General features: G+C 40.2%; 1 protein-coding gene across 3 annotated transcripts in view; it reads left to right on the top strand.

Annotated features, from left to right (window-relative positions):
* PAX3 (paired box 3) overlaps positions 1-21,178 on the top strand; it is a 95,140-nt gene extending 73,962 nt beyond the window's left edge. For 2 of the 3 annotated variants that reach the window (XM_036320718.1, XM_036320717.1), the window contains exons 8-9: positions 18,890-19,136; positions 19,628-21,178. In XM_036320718.1, coding sequence (XP_036176611.1) covers positions 18,890-19,136; positions 19,628-19,662 — 282 coding nt within the window. In that variant the 3' untranslated portion in view covers positions 19,663-21,178. The remainder of the gene's footprint in view (positions 1-18,889; positions 19,137-19,627) is intronic. The other variant, XM_036320719.1, reaches the window with a different exon arrangement.
* The last annotated feature ends 3,007 nt before the right edge of the window (positions 21,179-24,185 follow it).

The raw sequence follows: 24,185 nt of genomic DNA, 5'->3' as shown, positions 1-24,185 counted from the left end.
CATTTCTGTCTCAAACCACCAATGTGAATGCATGTTGTTTTAGTTCTGATAGCATCCCCAAAGAATTAGGAAAGGAATATGAAGCTTCTTATTTCCTCACACAAAACTGAAGAATGAAAGTCAACATCTCATCAAACATCTTTGCAAAATGAGGGACTAGAAAACTTGGGCATTAGAACTCATATTTTTACAGCTTTTGGGATTTATCACTCCTCAGGAATGCCTCTATTCAAGCAAGCGAGGGGTATCCTTGTTTGTGGTTATCTGGCTTTATTAAAAATATTATGAAGAAAATTTGAAGACAAAAGCCCACGTCAAACAGTCTGGTTTACCTGTAAGCTAAAGTAGAGAAAGGGTGGTGACCCTTTAGTCTTATTGCTTATTTTATAGAAGAGCTTATTAATACATTAGACCTTATAATATTAAAATAAAACTAATTTTTAAAAAAATATATTTTATTGATTTTTTACAGAGAGGAAGGGAGAGAGATAGAGAGTTAGAAACATCGATGAGAGAGAAACATCGATCAGCTGCCTCCTGCACATCTCCTACTGGGGATGTGCCCGCAACCCAGGTACATGCCCTTGACTGGAATTGAACCTGGGACCTTTCAGTCCGCAGGCCGACGCTCTATCCACTGAGTCAAACCGGTTTCGGCAAAACTAATCTTATTATTAGCTTTCTTCTTTTCCTTTCACTCTTCCACTTCCTCTTCCTCTATCTGGACATCTAAGATGCAGACATATCCACTGGAGTTTCAGAGAGCTCATGGTCACTGAAGGCCACAGGGCTGATAGTGAGAGAACTGGGACTAGAACCTGGGATTCTTGGCTTCTGGTCTAGATCTTGTCCATTTTAGTCCATTCATGGTTGAATGGAGAGGAAACAGGTTTTATGAAAAATAGAGGCAGGGGTCTTCAGTCATATTTTAAAATCATTTAGTAGAAACTAGCTTTCTAAACTTTTTGGGGTTCAAGTTAATTTACACTCTTTGTGCTGATACACTCCTTACTTTTTTATTTTTGCTTTACACATTTTTTTTCTATCAACCTTCGAACGTCTACCAATAATTCAGTATGCTTATTGTAGAAAATGGAAATCTTTTTTTTTTCAAGTTTCTTTAGAGTAGAAAACATTTACCCTGGGCAACCACTGCTAATATTTTTGCCTATTGCCTTCTAGCTCTTCCTTTTGGGTCTTATGCTCTTAAAAAATTATGCCTGAGATAGTGGTGTATATAACTTTGTTATCTTGTCTTTTCTCTAGCTTTGCATTTCTCTATAGACCTTTCCCTACTTATGAATTTAAATGGAATTGGAGCTAAAGTTATTTGAGTCATTATGATCAATTCATTGTAGGATATTTGATCTGTTAAAATACATGTGTCTTTTATTTGACTTTTTTCCTAGTGTCATTGAAATTGATGGGTCATTTGCCATTCAAACTTGAAAATCTTGAGTTAGAAGGTGTGAAACTTGTTTGATGGGCCTTTTTGTTTCTTGTCAAGGGATTAATAGATACCTTCTTTCTCTGTATGTGTTGACTGTAGTTGCTTTTTGCATGGGAGGGGTTGTTTCTAATCTATCTGCCCCCTCAAACAAAGATTCTTCTAAAGCTTGGAATCAAAGTCATTACCCAAGTGTTTGTTGGATGCCCTCAGTCCTTCGCTCAGGGAAGGTCTCAGCTTCGAGAAGGGTGGGTTTGTGAAGCAGGGACTCAGAAGGCCACACTTGCCCAGATGCTGATGTTGTAGCAGCAACGGACTTACATGCACTTATGACATTATAAACCTCAGAATATTGACCAAAATTCTTAGAAACTTTGTTCATATCTTTCCTCAAGTTCTGAAAGGGTCTGTGCATCACTGAATTGCTGGCAAGTTTATCTCGTTCTGAGGGAATCAGTAACTATATCTGGGAACAGTCCCACTTATCTTATGGAAAAACTGAGGCCAATGCACACAATCACAGAAATGACAGGGGAGTTATCACCAGAGTTAAGAGCCAAACCCATCTCTCTTCCCCGTGTTACTAATTCTTCTATAAACGGAAACTGCGCACTTCACTTGCTGAGAAAGCACAACATCCCAGAAAGTTTTCCACAGGCCCACCCTGGCACTGATGCTCACCCCGATGTTCCCGTAGGCATGGCTGAAAGGGTATGAATGGGCGTGTTTGGCCTCCCATTGCCTCAAAAGCGAGGTTCTCAGTGATGGGTGAGGGAGAGAAGAGGCTAATGACCTTAACACGTTCTTCTGTCTCTGAATTGTATTTTGTTTGAACTACGTAACCCTTTTAGGAGATGGGGACTTATATAACAAAGGACAAAACACCTTCTGAGAAGAAAACCATTCAACTCACTCTAGAGAGGACTTTCCCCGCGGGTATCTGCATTCTCTTGAAAGGTTGTGTTCTCTTGGTTCGAGACAATAGAGAAAGAACACAGGGAAACAGGGACAAAGCATTTCCCCTCTACACCCAGATGAATGTTACCACAACCTTCCTGCTCGTGCAGGAGAGAAAAAGGAATGTTGATTTGGAATAGAGAGGGCCAAGGAAATACTACCACATGCTCAAGACACGAGACTAATTAACATGCTCTTCTAATTAACTTCCTTTGTGAGAAACACTACCCTCACCGCTCCCCCACCTCCAAAACACACACAGCCAAACCCGAGAAACAAAACCTATTACATTAACAACCTTTTATCGTTTCACGCTCGACCCCTACCCCACTTCTACAAACTCCACAGTGTTTGGTGACAGCTCCTAATGATTTCTTGAGTGACATACAGTATCAGTGGGTTACAGGGAAGCTTTTTAAAAATTGTTATGTAGCATACAAAAAATGGGCCACTAGGCTGCATTTAGGGTTCACCAACCATTGCAAATGATTCTTCAAATGTTTTGGGTTTGGTAAAACCTAAAACACATTTTGCCAAGTACTTTTCCTCCTTAATTTTTCAAACTGCGTATTTTAGGGAAAATTTGACCCATATGGTTTTGATTCATTTACTCATATCATTGACTTTTTTTTCCCCCTTATGGAGCCATTTGATATCCAAGAAGCTTTCTGAGCCGTTCTTATGTTCATTTTAAGCATTTCCCTTCTTAAAAAGAGGAAGTCCTCTTTGCAGCCTCAGAGGCCATAAATTTCGAGTACTCTCTCAATTCAACCATATTTAAGAATACATTTGGTATAAATCTGGATTATTATGAACACATTTTATGTTTAGAGCAGATGGGCAGATTTTTGTTTCTGGTTTATGGGTGAAACAAATGACAAAATAAGAATATAGGCTTAAATTACAAAAAAAGGGGTTTTGTTTTGGGGAATGTTTAACTGTTATTAATAAATCCCCCTGGTAAGAGCTATGCTCAGAAGCCTCATTTTAAAGTTAGTCCAGGTCTTGGGTAAGATGTAATTGAATAACCAGTACACCTGTCCTATTTCATGGGTAATCTACTGAGGAAAGAAAAAACAATCTCATAAAGATTTGTGGGCCAGGCTTGAAAATGCCCGAATGTTTGCTCACCACTCAGCAACTCAAGAACAAAGAGGAGGTCTGCAGATCTCATCAGGTTTACCAACCATTCATCTGCTAAGTCTGGTTGAATCATCACAGCTCTGTGGAATGAGACACGGTCTCCGAAATGAACTCAAGAAAGAGCGGAGAGATCTTTATGTAACGAGATCGTGGTTAATGGTAGAAGACGCCGGGATCATCTTTTGTTCTTATTCACATTTCACACAAGAAAACCTTTAACTCAGCCACCCCTCCAGTTGCTTTTAAAGAATAATATTAAAACCAAGATTATTAAAAAAAAAAAAAAAAAAAAAAAAAAAAACAAAAACCAAGATTATTAGTGTGTAATGTATGTAAATTGCATATTTGGTGTCAGCTACGCTTATTAGGCGGTTTCTCCATTTCATGCATATATGTATTAGACTGTTGTGGTTCCATTTCAAATTAGATTTCAATTGCTCAGCACAGTTTCTTTGGACAAACATTTGTTCATCCTGAAGCTTATTAGGGAGAAGCCTTTAAGTGTGAATATGTGTACACAAAACGCAAGACTCCTTTTTGACTGTGCTTGTCATTTATTGGACCACAGTGTTCACAAGGATCTCAAATTCCTTAGCTGCCAGGCAAGATGGTGGTTCTTTGTCCATGGAGGGGGTAGGGGCTTACTATGAATTAGCTTGCTGTGTGGATGGGGCATAGTCATTAAGAATGGTTGTGATGGTTACTTTCCAGTTTCATATCAGGAGACAATCATTTTCACTGTGGCATAGTCATTCCTTGACCTTATCTGATAGGGTTGAAACATGTCAAAGCAGTAAGATTTTCCCTTGTGGCAGGACCAGCTTCTGGACATTTTTTGAGCATGCATCTAGATGCTACCTGATGCCAGGCCAGTTGTTTTGACCATTTCACATACAGCTTGCAGATCCTGCCCTAGCCTACATTCACTCATTCATTCACTCACTCATTCATTTATTTATTTATTTTTATTGATTTCAGAGAGGCAGGAAGAGGGAAAGAGAGGTAGAAACTCAATGATGAGAGAAAATCATTGATCTGCTGCCTCCTGCATGCCCCTACTGGGGATGAAGCCCACAACCTGGGCATGTGTCTTATCTGGGAATTAAACCATGACCTCTTGGTTCATAGGTTGATGCTCAACCACTGAGCCACACTGGCTGGGCTCTCAGCCTACTTTTATCATCATGCAGAAGCAGACCAGCAGATGGCCTGTCACCAATCATTTCCCAACAGAGCCACTTCCTTCCCTTCACACTTTCCAGAAAGTCATCTGTGGAAGGAAAAGGAAGGGTTTTGATTAAAGAGATTGGTGTGGTGTCCATCAAAGCTTGGCCAGAGAGACATTTCCGTGCAACAGTGGCAGCCTCTCCAAAGCTTGAGTCTCTTTCTGTTTCATTTCTAAAGCAGTTCATGAGCTCAAAGCCAGAGCCACAGGGGCCTGCCATGTTTATGAAGGCTCAAGGATGTTTATGACCATAAATGAGCCCATTTCAGCTTTACCGGAATAACCGTGGGCCACTTGCGTGTTTCCATTCGCCATATTAGGTTTCGAGATGTTCTCTCTGTGGTGAAAACAGTGCTGCTAATCCACTTGTTGAATCGATGCAGACTGTAATTGACTTGGTGCCATTGGTTTTTCCCCGAAGGCTGTGGTTGCTACCCTTAAAGAATATGAGGAGAGCCCTGGTTTATGTCAGCTCTAGCCACAGCCTCTTGAGTTAGTTACAGATTTGGAGAATTGTGAGCGAAACAACTACTTGGCCAAAATCTCCTTTTTAGAGAAAAGGAGGGAGCGGCAGCCAGTGATTGAATCTTACATCATGTCACTGAAATGAGCCACAAGAAAACCTTTCTTGCTGAATGAAAATTCCTTGGTGTCTGCTGAATTGATTTAAATAGAAACTCCACCAGCCACTTTCTCCTGTACACTGGACAAATCAAATGCAACAGCCCCATCACTTTTAGGTCTGTCTGAATTCCTTTAGCCACTGAGGAGAAAAAAATTAAGTGTGATTGCTTGGTCTATAACTAAGCTCCTAGAATAAAAGTTTTTCTTTGTCCTCAGTAATACACAGTAAAGCTGTGCTGGATTCTAGTGTGAGGCCAGTGGCCTGAATCAATCCTTTATTACGGGGTTGGAATGCAATGTAAAGCTTTTTAATTTATTACTGCATTTGCAAATAGCAATATCTACAGAAATCTGAATACTTGCATATTTATTCAATTAGGGGATGAATGTGTGCTTTGTACTACAGACCCAGAAGACTGGATTCAGTCCTTACTTGTGGACTATTTTTTTGTTTGTTTGTTTTCTAAAGAATCTGTTTCTGCAAAACAGTCTGGGTTTCATCAGAGGTGTATATTTTTCAGTGTACAGTATAATATTTAAAAATTACTCTTGACATTTCACTAGAGCTCAGTAAACTAGAATTTTGAAGATCAGTGATCCTATTGTCCCTACTGATCAATGGCAATGATGGAAAATTGGGGACAGTGCACTTTGTAGAACCACAGAGTAGCCTTTCTACCTTCAGGGAATATTTCTTAACTGTGAGATGACGGTGCAGCTAGTCCTAAACACTGCATTAATGAGGGAGGCAAACATTGTTTAAATAAATCATTATCATTTTTTCTCAGTTTTATGCAGCTTGCATTAGAAAATTGAATTAAATTATTGCATCTGTTCTGAGATTTAAAAGCCCTTCATAGAGCTGATCCTCTACTTATATGATTTCATGAGAAAATTTCTAGTTAAATAACTCGTCCAGGCAGAATTTCTTGTTTTAGCGTCTGTTGATGTCACATTACTGTGCTTATTCCTTGTTAAAACACATTCCACACTTTATTATAAAGTATCCATTTCTCCTTTGACTCTGAGCTTCTAGAGCAGCGGTTCTCAACCTGTGGGTCCCGACCCCTTTGGGTTGCCTAAGACCATCGGAAAACACATATATAATTACATATTGTTTTTGTGATTAATCACTATGCTTTAATTATGTTCAATTTGTAACAATGAAAATACATCCTGCGTATCAGATATTTACATTACGATTCATAACAGTAGCAAATTTACAGTTATGAAGTAGCAATGAAAATAATATTATGATTGGGGGTCACCACAACATGAGGAACTGTATTAAAGGGTCGTGGCATTAGGAAGGTTGAGAACCACTGTTCTAGAGGAATGGTACTAGGTCATAATCATTTTTGAACATCCAGAAACCAAAATGTGTCTCATGATAAAGGCTTGTTCCCCAAAGCGGGCTCCTGGGAATAGTAGTTTTGGGAAAAAAGGATTCTGAATCAACAGTTTGGTAGATGTTACAAATTATATTCCTTTATCTTTCAGAGTCTCAGTATACATTAGCCTCCTGAGGGCTCTGGCAAGACTTGCAGTATGGAAACATGTTAGTCTAACTTGGTGTTTTCTAATTTAACTATGGAGCCCTTTCGTTATCAAACTACCAAGTTTCGAGGAACACTTCCTAGGAAATGCTGAATGAAGGAAAACACAGGTGGAGACCCAACTCATGATTTGCCCATTTCTAAAATGGTTTCTTTGATTTTTTTCACAAGTGAATGTTTCTTTCTATTAAACATCTGATGTTATTGTCTGCTTCACCATATTATCATCTCTCTGTATAGAAACTTTGCAGGAAAGAGCAATTTTAAAGGAGATGCTACAAACTTCTTAATAATGTTTACTTAGATAAGACAGATAAAGGAGTAAAGGAAAGAAAGAAAATTCCTGTTTAGTTAATTGATTGCCATGTGGGTATAACTTATCCATCTAAACAAGGAGCTTCAAGGTCAAAGGCACTAAATTGCAATACTTATCAGCCCCTCACTAGCTGTGTGTCTTCAGACAACTTGCTTAAACTGTCTCAGCTTCTGTTTCATCTTCTTGTGAAACCTGGAAGATATTAAAAAGAATTGTTCTATAGAGCTATGTTGAGAAACACAGGAAGTTTAAATGCTGTTTGATCAAATAATAATACTGTTTATTTTTATTTACTTAAAAATATCATGTGAACCTCAGACAAAAACATATACTTTTGTTTGTCCTTGATAAAGAGCAAATGTGGAAACTGAATAATATCAAGAAAGGCAGTTTCTTGGTGGACTGAAATATTTTCAGGTACTATTCCACTTAGGCATTTAAAAGAACTACGGACTCAAATTGTATGCATTCAGAATGCAGTGATTATAATATGCCTGGGATGTGATAGTCCCCAGAAATACAATGTATAAAATTGGTTTTGTCTGAGTAATTTAGATCCCATTAACATGAGAATCCACTGCAATGAAAACAGGAGCCAACAATCCTTTATCCCATGGGGCTAAGTATGGGGAGGAGAGAGGGTGATCATATTTATTGTTTCCTTTTTCTTTTTCTTGTTTTGATTTATTGAAATACTAGAGGCCCAGTGCATGAATTCGTGCACGGGTGGGGTCCAGCTGGCTTGCCCCGATGGGGACCAATCGGCTGGCCGGCAGCAGGGAGGGGCCGCGGGAGGTTGGCCGGCTGGCCCTGCCCCTGATCGGGCCAGTTGGCTGGCTGCAGTGGGCATCATAGTGACTGGTCATTCTGGTGTTCTGGTTGCTGGCTTTTTATATCTATATATATAAAAGCCCAGCGACCATAAAGGCGGAACAACCAGAATGACCAGTCGCTATGATGTGCACTGACCACCAGGGGGGAGATGCTTAAATGTAGGAGCCTCAGCCAGAAGCCAGGCTCACAGCTGGTGAGCACAGTGGTGATGGCGGGAACCTCTCTCGCCTCAATGGTAGTGCTAAGGAGCAGCAAGCCAAGCATTAAGGAGTGAGCAGATGGGCGGTAAGGAGCTAGCAGGCAGGTGGTTAGGAGTGAGCAGGTGGGCGGTTAGGAGTGAGGGGTCCCTGATTGCAAGAGAGATGTCCTGGATTGTGAGAAGCTGCAGGCTGGGCTGAGGGATACCACCCTCCCCCGCCCCCACCCCCCCCACTCATGCACGTATTTCGTGTATCGGGTCTCTAATATATAGATAATATCACATGAATGTATTTTAAAAAAACATACAATCCAGCATGGCTCAGTGGTTGAGAGTTGACCTATGAACCAGGAGGTCAGAATTTGATTCCCAGTCAGGGTACTTGCCCTGGTTGCAGGCTTGACCCCCAGTGTGGGGTGTGCAGGAGGCAGCCAATCAATGCTTTTCTCTCATCACTGATGCTTCTCTCTCCTTCTCCCTCTCCCTTCCTCTCTGAAATCAATAAAAATATATACCACCCCCCCCATACAGTCCAGCTTCTATGATACTAGATACAGGATACATTGGAAGCATGATACTTATCTCAAAAGCATACGATTCTGATGATTTTCTCACCAGCAAAGGAAAAAGTAGCTAAGACAACAGGTACGATAGAAAGGTTTTAGAAAGTAAAGGGCAATCTTAGTAATTTTGAGTTAATCGATTGGGAAACTCCTTTTTAAAAAAAAAACCACATTTATTTATTTATTTATTTATTTATTTATTTATTTATTTATTTATTTTTAATTCTTTGTTGCTTAAAGCAGTGGTTCTCAACCTTGGCTGCACATTAGAATCACCTGGGAATCTTTTTAAAATCCTGATTTCTGGGCCTCATCCCCCGGAAATTCTGTTTCTTTGTTACTAATGTTGTGGCCCCACCCCATAACAAAGAAACAGAATTTCCGGAGGATGAGGCCCAGAAATCAGGAATTTAAAAAGATTCCCATGTGATTCGAACGTGCAGCCAAGGTTGAGAACCACTGGCTTAAAGTATTACATATAGTATTACTTATGTCTGCTTTCCCCCCCATTGGCCACCCCCACTCCCCAGCATATGCCCTCCCCCCCAACCCCCCACTGCCTGTGTACACTGAGTGGCCAGATTATTATGACCACCTGACGTTTGTAGGCAAATTAACTATAATTTTGCACTGAAGTTGCTAGAGGGCCAGACCATTATAAACGTCTGAATAACACAACATACCTAAGTATCGTTACTGATCAAGTTCATCCTATCATGTTGATGGCGTATCCCAATGGAGATGGCTTCTTCCAACAAGACAATGCGCCATGCCACGGTGCTCATATTGTGGAGGAGTGGTTTGATGAACATGAGGGAGACTTTACCTTGCTTGGGTGGCCCCCACAATCACCAGATCTCAATCCAATTGAGCATTTGTGGGACGAAGTTAAAAGAGCCATCAGGCAGCTGGTTCCACAACCATCAAATCTCACAGACCTGGACAGTGCTATTTATCAGGCATGGTGTCAGATTCCTCGCATCACATTCAACATCTCGTGGAGTCAATGCCAAGAAGAATTGCCTCAGTATTGAAGGCAAAAGGTGGCCCAACGAAGTACTGATGGGGTGGTTATAATAGTCTGGTCGATCATAATAATCTGGCCACTCAGTGTATATTGGCTATGCTTATATGCATGCATATAAATCTTTGGTTGATCTCTTACCCCCCACCCCCACCCTCCCCTGCCTTCTCTCTGAAGATTGACAGACTGCTCAATGCTTCTATGTCTCTGGAAACATCTTTTTAATTACTAAATCACAAAGACTCTATTTTGTCTGATCTGTAGGAGCAGACAATTTCTGTAGATTAGAGACCTATGTAAGTGGCTTTCCTGTCTGTTGCCAGCCTACAGGGAGTTGCTTGGGCAATAGGAGGCATAGCCACCACCTGATTTATGATGAAGGACACATGTACATTTTCTTTTTTAAAAGAAAGGCTGATGAAGAGGGAGAGGAAGAGGAAAGGGAGAGGGAGGGAAGGAGGGAAGGAGGGAGGGAGGGAGGGAGGGAGGGAGGGAGAGAGAGAGAGAGAGAGAGAGAGAGAGAGAGAGAGAGAGAGAGAGAAATATCGATCACTTGCCTTCTGCATGCATCCGGACTGGGGATTGAACCTGGAACCTGGGTATGTGCCCTGACTGGGAATAGAGGTGTGACTTTTCAGTGCTTGGGATGACACTCAACCAACTGAGCCACACCAGCCAGGGCAACAAAAGTACATTTTCAAGTGGAAAAGCAACATAACATCTTTATTGGTCCAGTGGCCCTGGAATTGGGAAGGGAAGGAATTAAGGTAGATAGGATTTTAGATTAGTGGGTTGTAGCTTCTCGTTCTTGGAAGACTGTATGGTCAGATGTTGACCCAAATCTGTCAAGTTGCTGCACGTTTCCATGGGTCTGAAATGAATACTTATTCTTCTTTACCACAAAGCCTGTGAAACCGACCAGAACACATTCCCTAAAGGATATGTTCATTCTTTTTCTTTTTTTAAAAAAATATATTTTATTGATTTTTTACAGAGAGGAAGGGAGAGGGATAGAGAGTTAGAAACATCAATGAGAGAGAAACATCGATCAGCTGGCTCTTGCACATCTCCCTACTGGGGATGTGCCCGCAACCAAGGTACATGCCCTTGACCGGAATCAAACCTGGGACCCTTGAGTCCACAGGCTGATGCTCTATCCACTGAGCCAAACCGGTTAGGGCAGGATATGTTCATTCTTGACATCTACTCATTCAATTAGTATTACTCGGTCTGTTCAGTTGCTCATTTCTCTATCCTAAGGACATATCTTCCTTCACATGAAGAGAAGGAAAGGGATGCTTCTTTCCTATAACCATCAGGAATTTAGTAGGTGGAATCATGACTTTGACTCCGGGCAGCCACAGACATATTTGCCTGCTTCCCGCATGGTCTGGAAAAAAGAAAAAATACCCTTGTTGAGCTGAGCAACTGTTTTCCTCCTTAGTAGGTTGGGATGTCTGCCCTTCATGTTGTTAGGGTTTGGGGTGGAAGGGAAATTTTAGTGGTAGGGGAATACAGTGAGCCTAATATCCCTCTGGTTTGGAGGGGCAGAGTTGAGTCTCTTCTTTCTAAAAGGCAATGTGGATTTCTAATTCATTATAAGGTGTTTCGTTTGTTTGTTTTTGGTGAATCTCAGACAGTTGGGCCGTTAAAGGTCAGCAAGGTTTGTATTTATGAATGGTTGTCAGGGGGCGGGACTAAGCCTTGTATTTCCTTGAATGCAGGTTTACTTTATGGGCAATTAGACATAAAGTTTTAAACACCATCTCATTGAAGCATTGTGGGATGTCCAAGCCCAGAGCTTTTCCCTTTCTAAATTTGTAATTTTAGGTCCCAAAGGATCAATTAATATTTAGCAAACGTGTCCTGAAGTCGTCATGAAATTAAACCAAGATATATGTTCGATTTTCCACAGTCATGTTTTCAGACAGGTTTTTGAAACGATGAAAGGTTTTAGTGCTTACCCTTTAAGGGTGCTACTGTGGTTGTGAGACATTTCCTGAGCTGAGAAGAGTTAACAGCAGGTAATGTCATTCCTCCCAGAAAGAGTTGGAGACTCTCGGTGCTAAGTGATGAATGAGGGTATCTGACCCACATCTGTTTCACATTAGAATGGAACATTGCCCTGACATCGTTAGGAGCATTTGTCAAGATTCCCTGGACAGAGCTTCTGTAAATTACATGCTGCAAATGTGTCAGGGTCAGATAAGAGGATATCATTAACTCCCCCAAGTTTACTCAGGGCTCTGTCAGTCCCTTCCACTATGCTAACAGCCAACAATTTTCCTTGAGCCGTTTTGTTATATTTTTCACTCGTAGAAGAAAAAAAATATGTATGCTGTCCCCTCCCCCTAATATTGCACATGTTCTTTTCTCATAAATCATATTAATTGTAGACATGGTCACAAAGCATATTAAACGCAGGCATGCGTAAATGAATTAAAACATGTGAGAATTTTATTACGGCCCATGGTGGGTCTAACATAGTCAAATACCAAATGTATTAACTGGCATACTTTCTCATTTAGATAGAATAAGCTTTTTTTAAAATGAGCTTTATTTTATTGATAATAGATGGACATAATATGATTGTTCATTATCAGCTAGAGGTAAACTATACATATGGATATATGTCTGTATTCATATATACATACATGTTGCAAATATTTTCTATGCTAATTCTTTGCCTATATTTATAATTTAGGCATCGTCCCTAAAGAATATTGCTACCAATTTAACAGCTTAGCTCTAGTGAGAAATTGGTATTCTAAAGAATTGATAAAGTAGAAGTGATTCACTAATTGGTCACAGGACTGGAGATTAAAGCATATGTGCTACTTAGAGTTTAATTGAGACAGTACTTACTGAGCTCTTCACAAATAAAACTTGCAAATATATGCAACATCTGAACCACACTTGTCTGGTACACACACTTTTTCATCATGCATTAAACATAGCTACTTGTAAAATGTGAGCTAATGATTAAAATTTTAAAATAAGGGTGTATTTAGCCAGACATTTGACAGGCCCTGGTTTTCTCTCTGGTTAGGTAAAGGTCAGCCATACCCTTCCCTTAACTCTGGTCTGGGTGAGAAGGTCACCATACCTACCTTCAGAGAAACTTCTGCCTTCAGGCAACTTCCCTCTCCTAGCTTCCAAACCAACAGGACCCAAAATCTAATTATTTAGATGCTAATCAAATGCAGGATAATTCCTAAGGCATTTGAATCTGAAGACAACATTTTCTGGAAAGACTCTGCTGTTCAAATGTAAGCTTTTCAGCCTCGAAGATGCAGTCGCTGAGATTTAACCATTAGATGACTTCGGTAGCACCCATATCGGCAAAAATCAGTTGGATTAACATTTGAATATATGTATATCTTTTTTGGTTCTGTAAATAAATCATATCCAAATTAAAAATATATATAGTCAGTAAATTTGGAGGGATGAGTAGAAGGTTTAAAAAATCCCCTTTTCTATCATACAAAGCTGTAATTTACAACGGTCGTCTAAAACACAAATGTATGCTATTAAATATTAACTCAGAAGAACATCTGGTGACTAAAGAACAAAAATAAATAAATAAAGACATGAATAAGGATTTTTACTAACAAAAATAGAAGTGTCTGGATGTATACCATAGTTTGCTAAAGCATTTTAGATTTCTGATAAGCCCTGAGCACTTTCAACTGAAGGTAAAACCATAATGCTTATGCCAAGACAAATATTTTTCAGACACATTGTTTAAATGTAGATCTTAATTTGGCCCATAGTTTTTATCTTTTATATTTAATCTTAACAATAGGAAAATTCATTCAAGAGATATATGGCATGAAGCAATTCTAAAGAGTTAGCTTTTCCTGAACCGTACAATCTTCCAATCAAGATATAAACAGCCTATTTGGAATTCTGAAATTTGAGAATGAGCTTAAGGAGATCTTCAGAAACTGTCTCTAATAATGTGAATGATGAAGGAATCAGCTTATGATTCTAAGGCTTTGGATTTGTTTGTAAAGGTTATCCATAAAACAATTTAGACACGGTATCTAGGAAATGTTTTTGTAGGTAACAATTTAAAAATATCCTTAATAGTTGTCTTTTTAGATGCCTTCCCTAAGAGTTGTACTCAACTAAAAGTAAAAACTAAGTTCTCCTCATGCGGCTGGTGTTGCTCAGTGGTTGAATGTCCACCTATGAACCGGGAGGTCAAAGTTCAAGTCCCAGTCAGGGCACATGCCTGGATTGCAGGCTGGATCTCCAGTAGTGTGTGTGCAGGAGGCAGCCGATCAATCAGTCTCTCTCATCATTGATGTTTGTTTCCCTCACCCCCTCTCCCTTCCTCTCTGAAATCAATAAAAATATGTTTAAAAATAAAGACTAAGAAAAACTAATCTTTTCTCCACATTCCTTTCCCAAAGGACAGAACCAAGATTTTCATCAAAGGACAATGTTTTTCCTGGTCCTTGTACTTCCTGGATTTACCTGGCATTTAATAATGTGGTCAGTGTTCTGTAGACAGAATTGAGTAGCCCTGAGTTTATTTCTTTTCCTTTGAAATAGTGTGTAAAAACCAGGGAATTTTGTTCCCTGCACCCCCCCCCCCCCCAAAAAAAAATAATCAGGCAAAAATGCCATCCCTATAGTAGAAATAATTTACTGATGGTTTATGGGGGAAAAGAACACACTTTGCAACAAATTGAGATTTTATTTTATGATTTTGAATTACAATTGCTATAGGAAAAGTATATATAAAAGAAATCCTGACAATATGCTAAAAGAGAAAAAAAAAAGTATGACTGGAAGACATTCCAAAACCATATTGGGAGAATTCCAAGAATTTCATTTACCAACTTCTTTGTGCAGCAAATAGAAATTTTCATAGCTTCCCTTGAACCACATGAAATACAAAATAGCTTTTAAAGCAACGTACATAAAAGTGAAATGGGACCCTTCCACAGAGATTTGAGGTTTTAAATTATGTTAGGGGAAAGCAATATATTTTGTGTTTATGTATTCATTATTTTTTTCCAACAGAGATTTCATTTTTAATTTTGAAATCTTTTAAAATAGGTATATTTCTCGTCTTATCAATGTGAAGTATTGAAGTGAATTGCATTAGTTATAATTATTTATTACTTTTAATTTCAGACCAATTGTAGGAAAATATTAGTGCATCTTTCCCCATCCTCATACAGTTTGTGAGAAACAAATCACAATTACAGTATGTGATATTTACAGTGAGATAAGAGTTTGTGGGGGAATGTCTATCTCTCGGGCTCTATCAGGGAAGTCAAAGGGACCAAAGACAGTTGATCTCTGGTCCCCTTAATTTCTGCACATTAGCCACTGCAAGTATTGGGCTGCTGAGCTCAGAGCTATTGCTAAAGCAGGGCTGTCACTAGCTTCCCAAGTGTGACAAGTGGCAGTACTGATAGGAAGAGCCAACAAGCTGCTCTTCTCTTTCCTTCACCCGGCAGCCATCCTTTCTGATTGGGTCATGCTCCCGGATGTCTTGAAGACACCGTGACCTAGAACCTTTGAGGATCTATCTTTTTATTGACCTAGAATATGACCCTGAAAGATACCTCCTTCCTTCAATAGGTATGTTTCAAGGTCTTAGATGTAAATCCTATACACCATTTTCTTTTTAAATTTAGCAGCTGCAAAAAGTTGCTCCATGAACATCATAAGCTGGTTTTTGCTTACAGGAAGGACTCATTTCTTCTCTTAGAATCTTTATGGTCCCCTCTCCCTGCTCCCCACTCCCTGTGGTCAAAGTTATTGCTGCTTTCAAAGTTATGCAAACAAGAAATGTATAGCAGAGGATTAAAAAAAGTTTATCACAAAAATGTACATATAGCTCATGGGAGAGTGTGCATGTTTTGAATAAAAGTCTGCTCTTACTCTCCAACTATAACTGTACGTAGGGTATTCCATTTCTTCCTTAAAGTGACATACCATAAACTGAGTTTCAAGTATACATCTTCATGAAGGATGAATTAATTTAAAATATGCTCCCTTTTTATCTAGTACTACTGGATAATTTTCTTTATGGATTGATAGTTAAAAATTTGGTTTTTTTCTAGTTTTTTTGTTTTGTTTTTACTTAGCACAGCTTATTTACAGTGAGATATTTGTACCCTGTGTCATTATCCCCCTTTCATGAAAAAAAAAAAAATCAGATTTTTTTTTTTTTTGTATTTTTAATCCTTCCTATCCATTCTTGCCCATTAGGCCAGTACACAAAGAGGTACCTCTGATTTAAAAAGAATGCATTTGATATCGAACAACCTCTATTTTAAAGGCTCTTTTATTGTAATAGACATACATAAATTTTGTCTTGAACTAAAATATTAAATAGATTAGTATTATCAATTAAAGTCTATGAATTTTCCAAGTATGCACTGTAAAATCGTCAATATATGCTCAAAGAAAGGCAAAAAGGGGAAAAAAACAACCCATACCATGTAGTTGGAAGAACACTTGGGAAATAACTTCAGTGCATTATAGGTTACGTTCAACTTTCAGAAATGAAGTAAATTCACTATAAACTGTAGGGTAGGTCCCTAAGGGAGCTAGTGGCTTTCCATTCTCCTGGAGCTGTGAATCCTATGGACTCTTACTTTATTCTGTGATTTTCATTTCCCCTAAAATCACCAATAAAACAAAACTATGCTCTGTTGCATATGATGGTTTTTTTGGAATATACATAATTTTTAGAGCTTGTTAAAAAGATATTTCACCACGTAGCTCAAGAAAATCTAGGAATGGCTTTAAAAAGTTGGATATTATGACAAAGAAGTGGAGAAGGGTAATCCACAGAAGATGGTTTTTCTCTCTCCCTCTTTCTCTCCCTCTCTTTCTCTCTCCTCCCTCCCTCCCTCCCTCCCTCCCTCCCTCCCTCCCTCCCTCCCTCCCTCCCTCCCTCCCTCCCTCCCTTCCTCCCTCATCTCTTGGGCTAATGGAAGGCAGATCATTTTAAAGCTTTATTTCAGGAAGATTTTGTTTAGCTGTGAGGATTATGCACGCCCTTCCCAAAGGGCATTGTGGCCTCATCGTTTTTTGGAATGTAATTTCTGGGATGCAAGACTAGTCTCTCTCGCCTGCCTTGCTGGAACCCTTAGATCCCAGCTCCTAGGACCTGAATTTCCTTGGGGGCCTGCACAAGGCCTGGAGTCAGGCATCGGGTTTCATCACTGCCCCTCCTCCTGCTCTTCTGGGTACACTTTAAGCTTCATGTCCTTCAAACATCGTAAAACACGTAAAACACACCAGAACTGTTATGGCAATACCGGGCCATCATCGTGGGCCCCTGCGTTTACATACAATGTAAGCAGGTGATATTTTGTAAGCACACAAGGCTCTACACCCAGCAGTTGATTTTTTTCTGCAATTGCTTTTTGAGCCCTGTCATTGACTTGTATGAACCTGAGAAAAGTCACTTCCTCTCTTGTGTGACAGGTTTCCAGCTGCAAAATTAATTATCCACTTACTTCTGAAACAAGGTGTTGTAAGGGTCAGCGAGCTTGAGTTTGTGGAACTTGTCACCGTGCTAATCTGAAAGTTGTTCTGTTATCACAGTTTGTTTTTTTTAAAGTTCTCTTGCTCTTTAGGCTTATTTACAAAACCGAGTGGACTTTTTATAACATGCTTGCATTTCAGGCTTTTCATTTAACACTTATTTATAGGGAAATGTTAGTTTAGAGAAGAAGTGGAAGACTAAGCAAGGGACACAATTACTTGGAGAATCATTTACCCTTCCTCCCTTCCTCACTCCCTTCCTTCCTCCTTCTCTTCCTTTACTCCCTTCCTACTAGATGCTAAGCACTCTGTTAGGTGAGGCTACTTCCCTCAAGTCTCTCACATTCAATGTAGGTGAAGTGAGGATTACAGGGTGGGAGGGGTGAGAAAAGTACAAGGAAGCCTCAGGGATGGAGCAATTACTTCTAATTATTGAAGGATGCCAAGATAGGGAGCAACTTTCTTTTTAAAAAAAAATATATTTTTTTTTATTTATTTCAGAGGGAAAGGGAGAGGGGAAAGAGAGATAGAAACGTCAATGATGAGAGAGAATCATTGATTGGCTGCCTCCTAAACACGCCCCACTGGGAATGGAGCCAGCAACCCAGGCATATGCCCTTGACTGGAATTGAACCTGGGACCCTTCAGTCCACAGGCCAAAGCTCTATCCACCAATCCAAACCAGCTAGAGTGGGAGCAACTTTCTTGGGAGGGAACACTTTGAAAAAGCCACAGAGATCTCGAAACACAGGAAAAGAATTTGATTTGAATTCCTTTAACTTTTAAAAAAAATATAAGCAAATGCCTTATATTTAAAATCACAGGTGAAACAAATGTAATATATCGTTAGACATTATTCTATGTGAACAGATGCAATCTCCCCCTAGCTCTGTCCCTGTGTCCCTCCTTCCTTTCTCCTTCTTTGAAATCCAGGTCCGTTTTTTTTTTTTTATATATATATTTTATTGATTTTTTACAGAGATGAAGGGAGAGGGTTAGAGAGTCAGAAACATCAATGAGAGAGAAACATCGACAAGCTGCCTCCTGCGCACCTCCCACCGGGGATGTGCCCGCAACCAAGGCACATGCCCCTGACCGGAATCGAACCTGGGACCCTTCAGTCCGCAGGCCGACGCTCTATCCACTGAGCCAAACCGGTCTGGCACCAGGTCCGGTTTTATCACTAGGGGCATGGTGTAATCTCTCTCTCTTTGCCCCCTTCTTCTCCTTCCTTCTTTTTCTTTTTCCTTCCTCCCCCTATGCCCTCCCCTTTCCTTTTTCGGAAAGGGCAGTCAGACGTTATCCTTGAGCATGAGGTAATACCTCCGCTACTTTCAATTCAGGCCACCATCTTCGGGACAGCTCTTTAACAGGAGATCTCCAAAGAAATCCCAATGGGACTTTTCCAGGTATTCTGTCAGCTGTAGGCGAGGGCCCTTCTCTCAGTCTCACGTCTTCCTAATCCACCTGTTTGTTTTAGGTAATGGGACTCCTGACCAACCACGGCGGGGTACCCCACCAGCCCCAGACCGATTATGCTCTCTCTCCTCTCACTGGGGGCCTGGAACCTACCACCACGGTGTCGGCCAGCTGCAGTCAGAGACTAGACCATATGAAGAGCTTGGACAGTCTGCCAACATCTCAGTCTTATTGTCCACCCACCTACAGCACCACGGGCTACAGTATGGACCCTGTCACAGGCTACCAATATGGGCAGTATGGACAAAGTAAGCCTTGGACTTTCTAGGGGGTATTTACGTCTGGAAGGGTACAAAATTCCAACTCTTCCTTAAGGAAGGGGAAGTGGCGGCCTGACTCAGCCTTGCATCCCAGGATCAACTGGGGCAAAGCCGGCTGAGGTTCCAGCAAGGACTCGCTTGTATAATTATTTTCTTAACAGATGTCAACAACATCTTGCGGTTATTAATTGCTGCGATGTGAAACCTGATTGCCACTAGGTAAAACACAAGGGTTGGCCAAAATGAACTAACACTTGGCATTAGAAACACATGTTCTTAATGAGGTCAGTTCAAGGATCATGTGGAGTATAATCCCAAAGACACAGAGTTGTGTCAAACTTGTCTCAGGAATAAAAATATTAGTCTCCATCCTTTGATACCACGGTATTAAATATGACATTGTCAGCCTGTAGCTGATTTTGCCCCTTGCCGTGAATTGTCCCAGCGTGACCTAAAGAGCTGTGTGTGTTTCCTTACAGGTGCCTTTCATTATCTCAAGCCAGATATCGCATAAGTGGACTGTCCACTTGGAGTAAAACTGGCCCTGTTTCCAGTCTCCACAGCCGAGACATGAAGAATCTCAGAAAAAAAAAAATCACCCTCTCGGGGGGCAGTCTTGACAGGAGACAGAGGAGAATGATTGATTTTCTTTCTCCAGTAGTTGGTTTCAAATTCTTTTGAACATGCTGGACAAAAGCCGTGGCGAAAAGGAAGACGCAGATCAGTAAAGACAAATGCAACATTTTAAGGCAATGATTTAACATGGCTACATATCAAATATCCCAACATTTAGTGCTGATCATCAAGGAGCTAAAACATTCCATTTGTGTGTGCATGCACATGTATGTATGTGTGTGTGCACGTGTGTGTGTGTGTGTGTGTGTGAGAGAGAGAGATCTATCTGAATTGGTTCAGGCAAGCAGAATGTTCTAAAATATAGTCAGAAAATTCTCTAAAGTATAACCTTGATATCCAATGCTGACACTTCTACAACTTTTTAGCTGCTCACTTAATGAAGCAGGCATGGAGGAATCCTTGACTTTTACACACTGGAAATTGATATACAAATAAATGCCACCGTTTTTAGGAAGATAGACTAGCTATAAAGGACCTCCCAAATAAATTATTTGTTCTCTTATCCTCACTTGTACTTCAGTTGTTACTAAATGTCCGAGAAGGACACGTCTTGCTAATAGGACCTGGGATAAGGGGAGGAAAAGCCGGTTTTCTTTCCCAGCGTGGGAGAGGTGTGTGTGGTTTTCGCAATTCAGTTTCACGTGGAAGCCTACCTGGGCGGGGAGGGGGCGGAGAATTGAGTGCATTCCCACAGCTGCTTATCAGTGTGCAATACTGTGTACCTCACGGACGCCTTGGCAATGCCAGGGTCATAGATGCAGAATCGGAACTATATTTTTGCAGGTGCTTTATTTTCGCAGCCCGTGATTCCCTGTGGTCAAATGCAGAGATATTCGCCACTTGCTGGACAACCGACACCCGGCTCGCTCCTTTTGACTAGAGACCATATTGGAGAATAATGCTTTTAAAATGACTACGTTTACATTCGTCTCTTTTCTAGGAAAGGCAGGGCAAGAGCAGATATGTCCACATGGCTCTCCTGTACTTTTAAATTATACAATGATATCCAATATGAAAAGATTCTAGAAACTGAGGTTTACATATGTTATTGTGGTGACATTGTAGAATGTCAATAAATTTGTTTTTGGAGATGTTAAAACAAACTGGCAGGGGGAAGGCAGTGTTATTTATTTCTTTCTATGCTTGGAATCACGAACGAGGTAGGCACAAATACATTCCCTTTAGCGTTAATAACTATGACATAGTGAGTTAGTGAGACTAGACATAGTCCCGAGTTTAGTTCATACATTGGTCTTAGTGGGTGATGGATGAAGAGAAGATCTATCTTTGTGTTGCAGCCTCAACCAACAACAATGTGTTGTAAAAATGTCTTTCATGTAAAAAGTGCAGTAAATATTTACTATTTATAATGAATAAACAGTTATGAAAACTTGCCCGACACTGCTTTGATTTATTTATTTATTTATTTTGCGGGAACTGGTGAATGTAGTGTTAATAAAACTTGGAAATGGGGAGCCAACAAAACATATACTTCACTCCTAACAGTGCCTTTTAGATTAGATAATAACATGGACAAGTAAAGACACACGACCCGCAATAGTGTTTTCTTGAAGAAGCTTGGTTGCACACACTTTTAAGGACTGAAGTTTGTATTTTCATACATGTGGAACGAAGTCCAGCTACCTCTCTCTGTTCTCTCAGAGCTCTCCCAGCCCATTACTGGGAAGCATGCTTTCCCCCAGTGCACCTCACTTCATCTTCATCTCCCACGGTCATCTCCAATGAAATTTTGATCGAAAGCTGTCAAATTTTATTTTGTTTTAGAAGCTTTCTTCACTCTTCATGAAAAACATTAATGCCTATTTCATTCATTTTTCCTTATTCCCCCCATTTCCTACCTCCCTCTCTCTTTCCCTCCCTCCAACACTTATTTAAATGCTTATTTTATGAGAGTCTAAATGTGCCATCATGGTTCTTGGTACTGGTGTTTTAGCTTATAACCTAGTGGTTAAGGCAGAGGAGTAAATACATAGTTGTAATGAATTAGGAGGACTGTTTTCATCAGATGAATAACCATGAGGTCCTTGCTTATAGTAACTTATTTATTTCCCCCAGTCTCTTCTATGTAACAGGTGTTAACATTAGCATTCCTCTTGTATAGATGAGGAACCTGAGGCACATGGAGCTTATATGAGCTCACCCAGGGGCAGAGCTGGGATTTGAGTACAGGCAGTCTGATTCCAGAGCCTCTGTGTGCTTAAACTCACCCTCTTCTGCTCCCCCAAGTCCAGACTGTGTGGGAGAAGCTTAGAATCAGAAAGATCTCAAGGAGCACTCTTCACTTTGATAGCAACTAGCTATGGTTGGCTATTTAAATTTAAAGTCATTAAAAGTAAATGAAATTAAAAGTGATTCCTCAGTGGCACTAGCCACATCCTAAGCGTGCAATAGCCAAAAGCTACCACACTGGGCAGGAGAGATATAAAACATTCCCATCATCACAGAAAGGTCAGCGCTGACCTAAAGCATGTGAGTTCATTTTTTAAAACCCCCAAGGACCTGAAGTGTAGTAGGTAAAAAGTCCAAATTCTTTAAATGCCTTAGGTCTTTTCAGCTCACACACTCATTCTTTCAGCCAACTATGTTGCCTTTTTCCTGACAATTATTTCTTCTAAAACTATTCTAAAGAGAGGAAAGGAAGGTAATCTAACTTTTGTTATCTTGTTTAATCCTCACAAAATCCTGTGAGGCAGGCATAGTTAGCCCCAATTTACAGAGGAATGAACTGAGGTCTGTAGTTGTTGATCCGTCTGGCTAGGGTCACACATAGCAACATTGCCTTTTACTTGGGCTAATGGCAGAACGTGTTTTTCTTTTTGTCTTTCCAAATGCTGCCTGCAATATCACTTCGTTATGTCAACCTATCCTCATGCCCAACTCAAGTTGAAACCAGGCATTAAAAAAAACTCACTCCCAATACACGAGGGAAAATACCAGGATGTGGGATTACACAACAGCAACTGGATGTTACATATCACTTTCCTTCCCTACTGATCTCAGAACGTGCCATGTGTGGCTCATATCTCTTTTTGATATACTCTTTATGCCCTCTTATGTCTGCATGCCTCTGAGATCTGTTGCTTTGCTCATGTTTTTCCTGTTGTATGTCTCCGTAGATTATTTGTTCCCTAATTTTTTTTTTTTGGTATTGAATCCATTTTCAAAGAAATGCGGCTTTGACATCCCCATCCTAACCCTGGCCAGGGTCCTTACTTTCATCCCCCTTAAGGACTTTGAGCCTTTGGCAGTCAATTGGGCTTTAACCTGAATGTGTCTGGAGAGGGTCCCCTTTATCCATTTAGTTTACAATTTAATTTGTAAAGTTAAAACTGAAAATCAAATGGCTGCATTAATGTCAGCTGCTGAGTCATTCCTTGGCAGCAGTTTTCCTAGGAATAGATATCAGACTTCACATCTGTGATGGAAACAAACATATTGTTTTGGGCTTTTAATCAGCCCAATTTGGAAATGTATTTTCACATACATTTGGATATCTGGGGAACATCCTGTGTTAGAAGGGATCTTCATTAGTGCTGGCATATAGAACCAATGTAATGGACAAAGTCACTGACTTATGGTTGTGAGTTTAGAAAGAGTCTTAAATGAGGGAGGAAATGGGTTAATTAATACCCTTTGTATGGACATGTCATGGAAGAATCACTCCTCAAGCTATGTAATTACCACATGGGACCAGAACCAACATCTGTATAGGAACAAAATCTATTTGGGGATAAAGACTTGGGCCTCAACCATTCTGAGTAAATGATTTTTGGTGCTTAATCATTTATGAATAAGGAGAGCTTGTATCAAACATTGAAGACTGGAATAAGTGACAAGTGGCAGTATTTGTGCAGAGATTCAAAAAGCCAGTCTCAGTCCTAGACATGCACTCATGGATCTGGAATTAGTTTTAGATGATCTATGAGAGAAAAGGAAGAAACAGAACTAGGCTCAGGCTTCTTGCCAAATGCTGGTGACATAAGCCAGTTCTATCTTTTTTATAGGTCCATTCTTGGGTATTGCTGACCGTGTATCCCATCATGTCTGACCCATGATGGGTACTCAGTACTGCTTGTTCAATAAAAGAATAAAGAAGTGAATGAAGAGTGACTCTCTTATACCCTCTGTTCCTGCATGATCTTCTGAAGAAGGAGCTCAACCTCAAGTGTGTGTGAATTGGGGTGAACAAGGGTGATATTGCAATAATCTCTGGGGTGGAGGGGACCAGCCATTGGCTCATGAATCAGAGGCACACAGATGGTCTTGAGATTGGATTGATGCAAAACCTTAGGAAAGAAGGGAGAGGTAGGGGCTCTAACAAGTCACTTAAAAGCCATATTTCTGTGTTTCTGACTAATGCATCTGGCACAAGATCTTGAT

The sequence above is a fragment of the Myotis myotis genome, unplaced genomic scaffold (genome assembly GCF_014108235.1).
Source record: "Myotis myotis isolate mMyoMyo1 unplaced genomic scaffold, mMyoMyo1.p scaffold_m19_p_8, whole genome shotgun sequence".
In the NCBI taxonomy this organism is placed as follows: Eukaryota; Metazoa; Chordata; class Mammalia; order Chiroptera; family Vespertilionidae; genus Myotis; species Myotis myotis.
The sequence above is the reverse complement of the archived record's forward strand: the minus strand, read 5'-3'. Positions and strand labels throughout refer to the sequence as shown.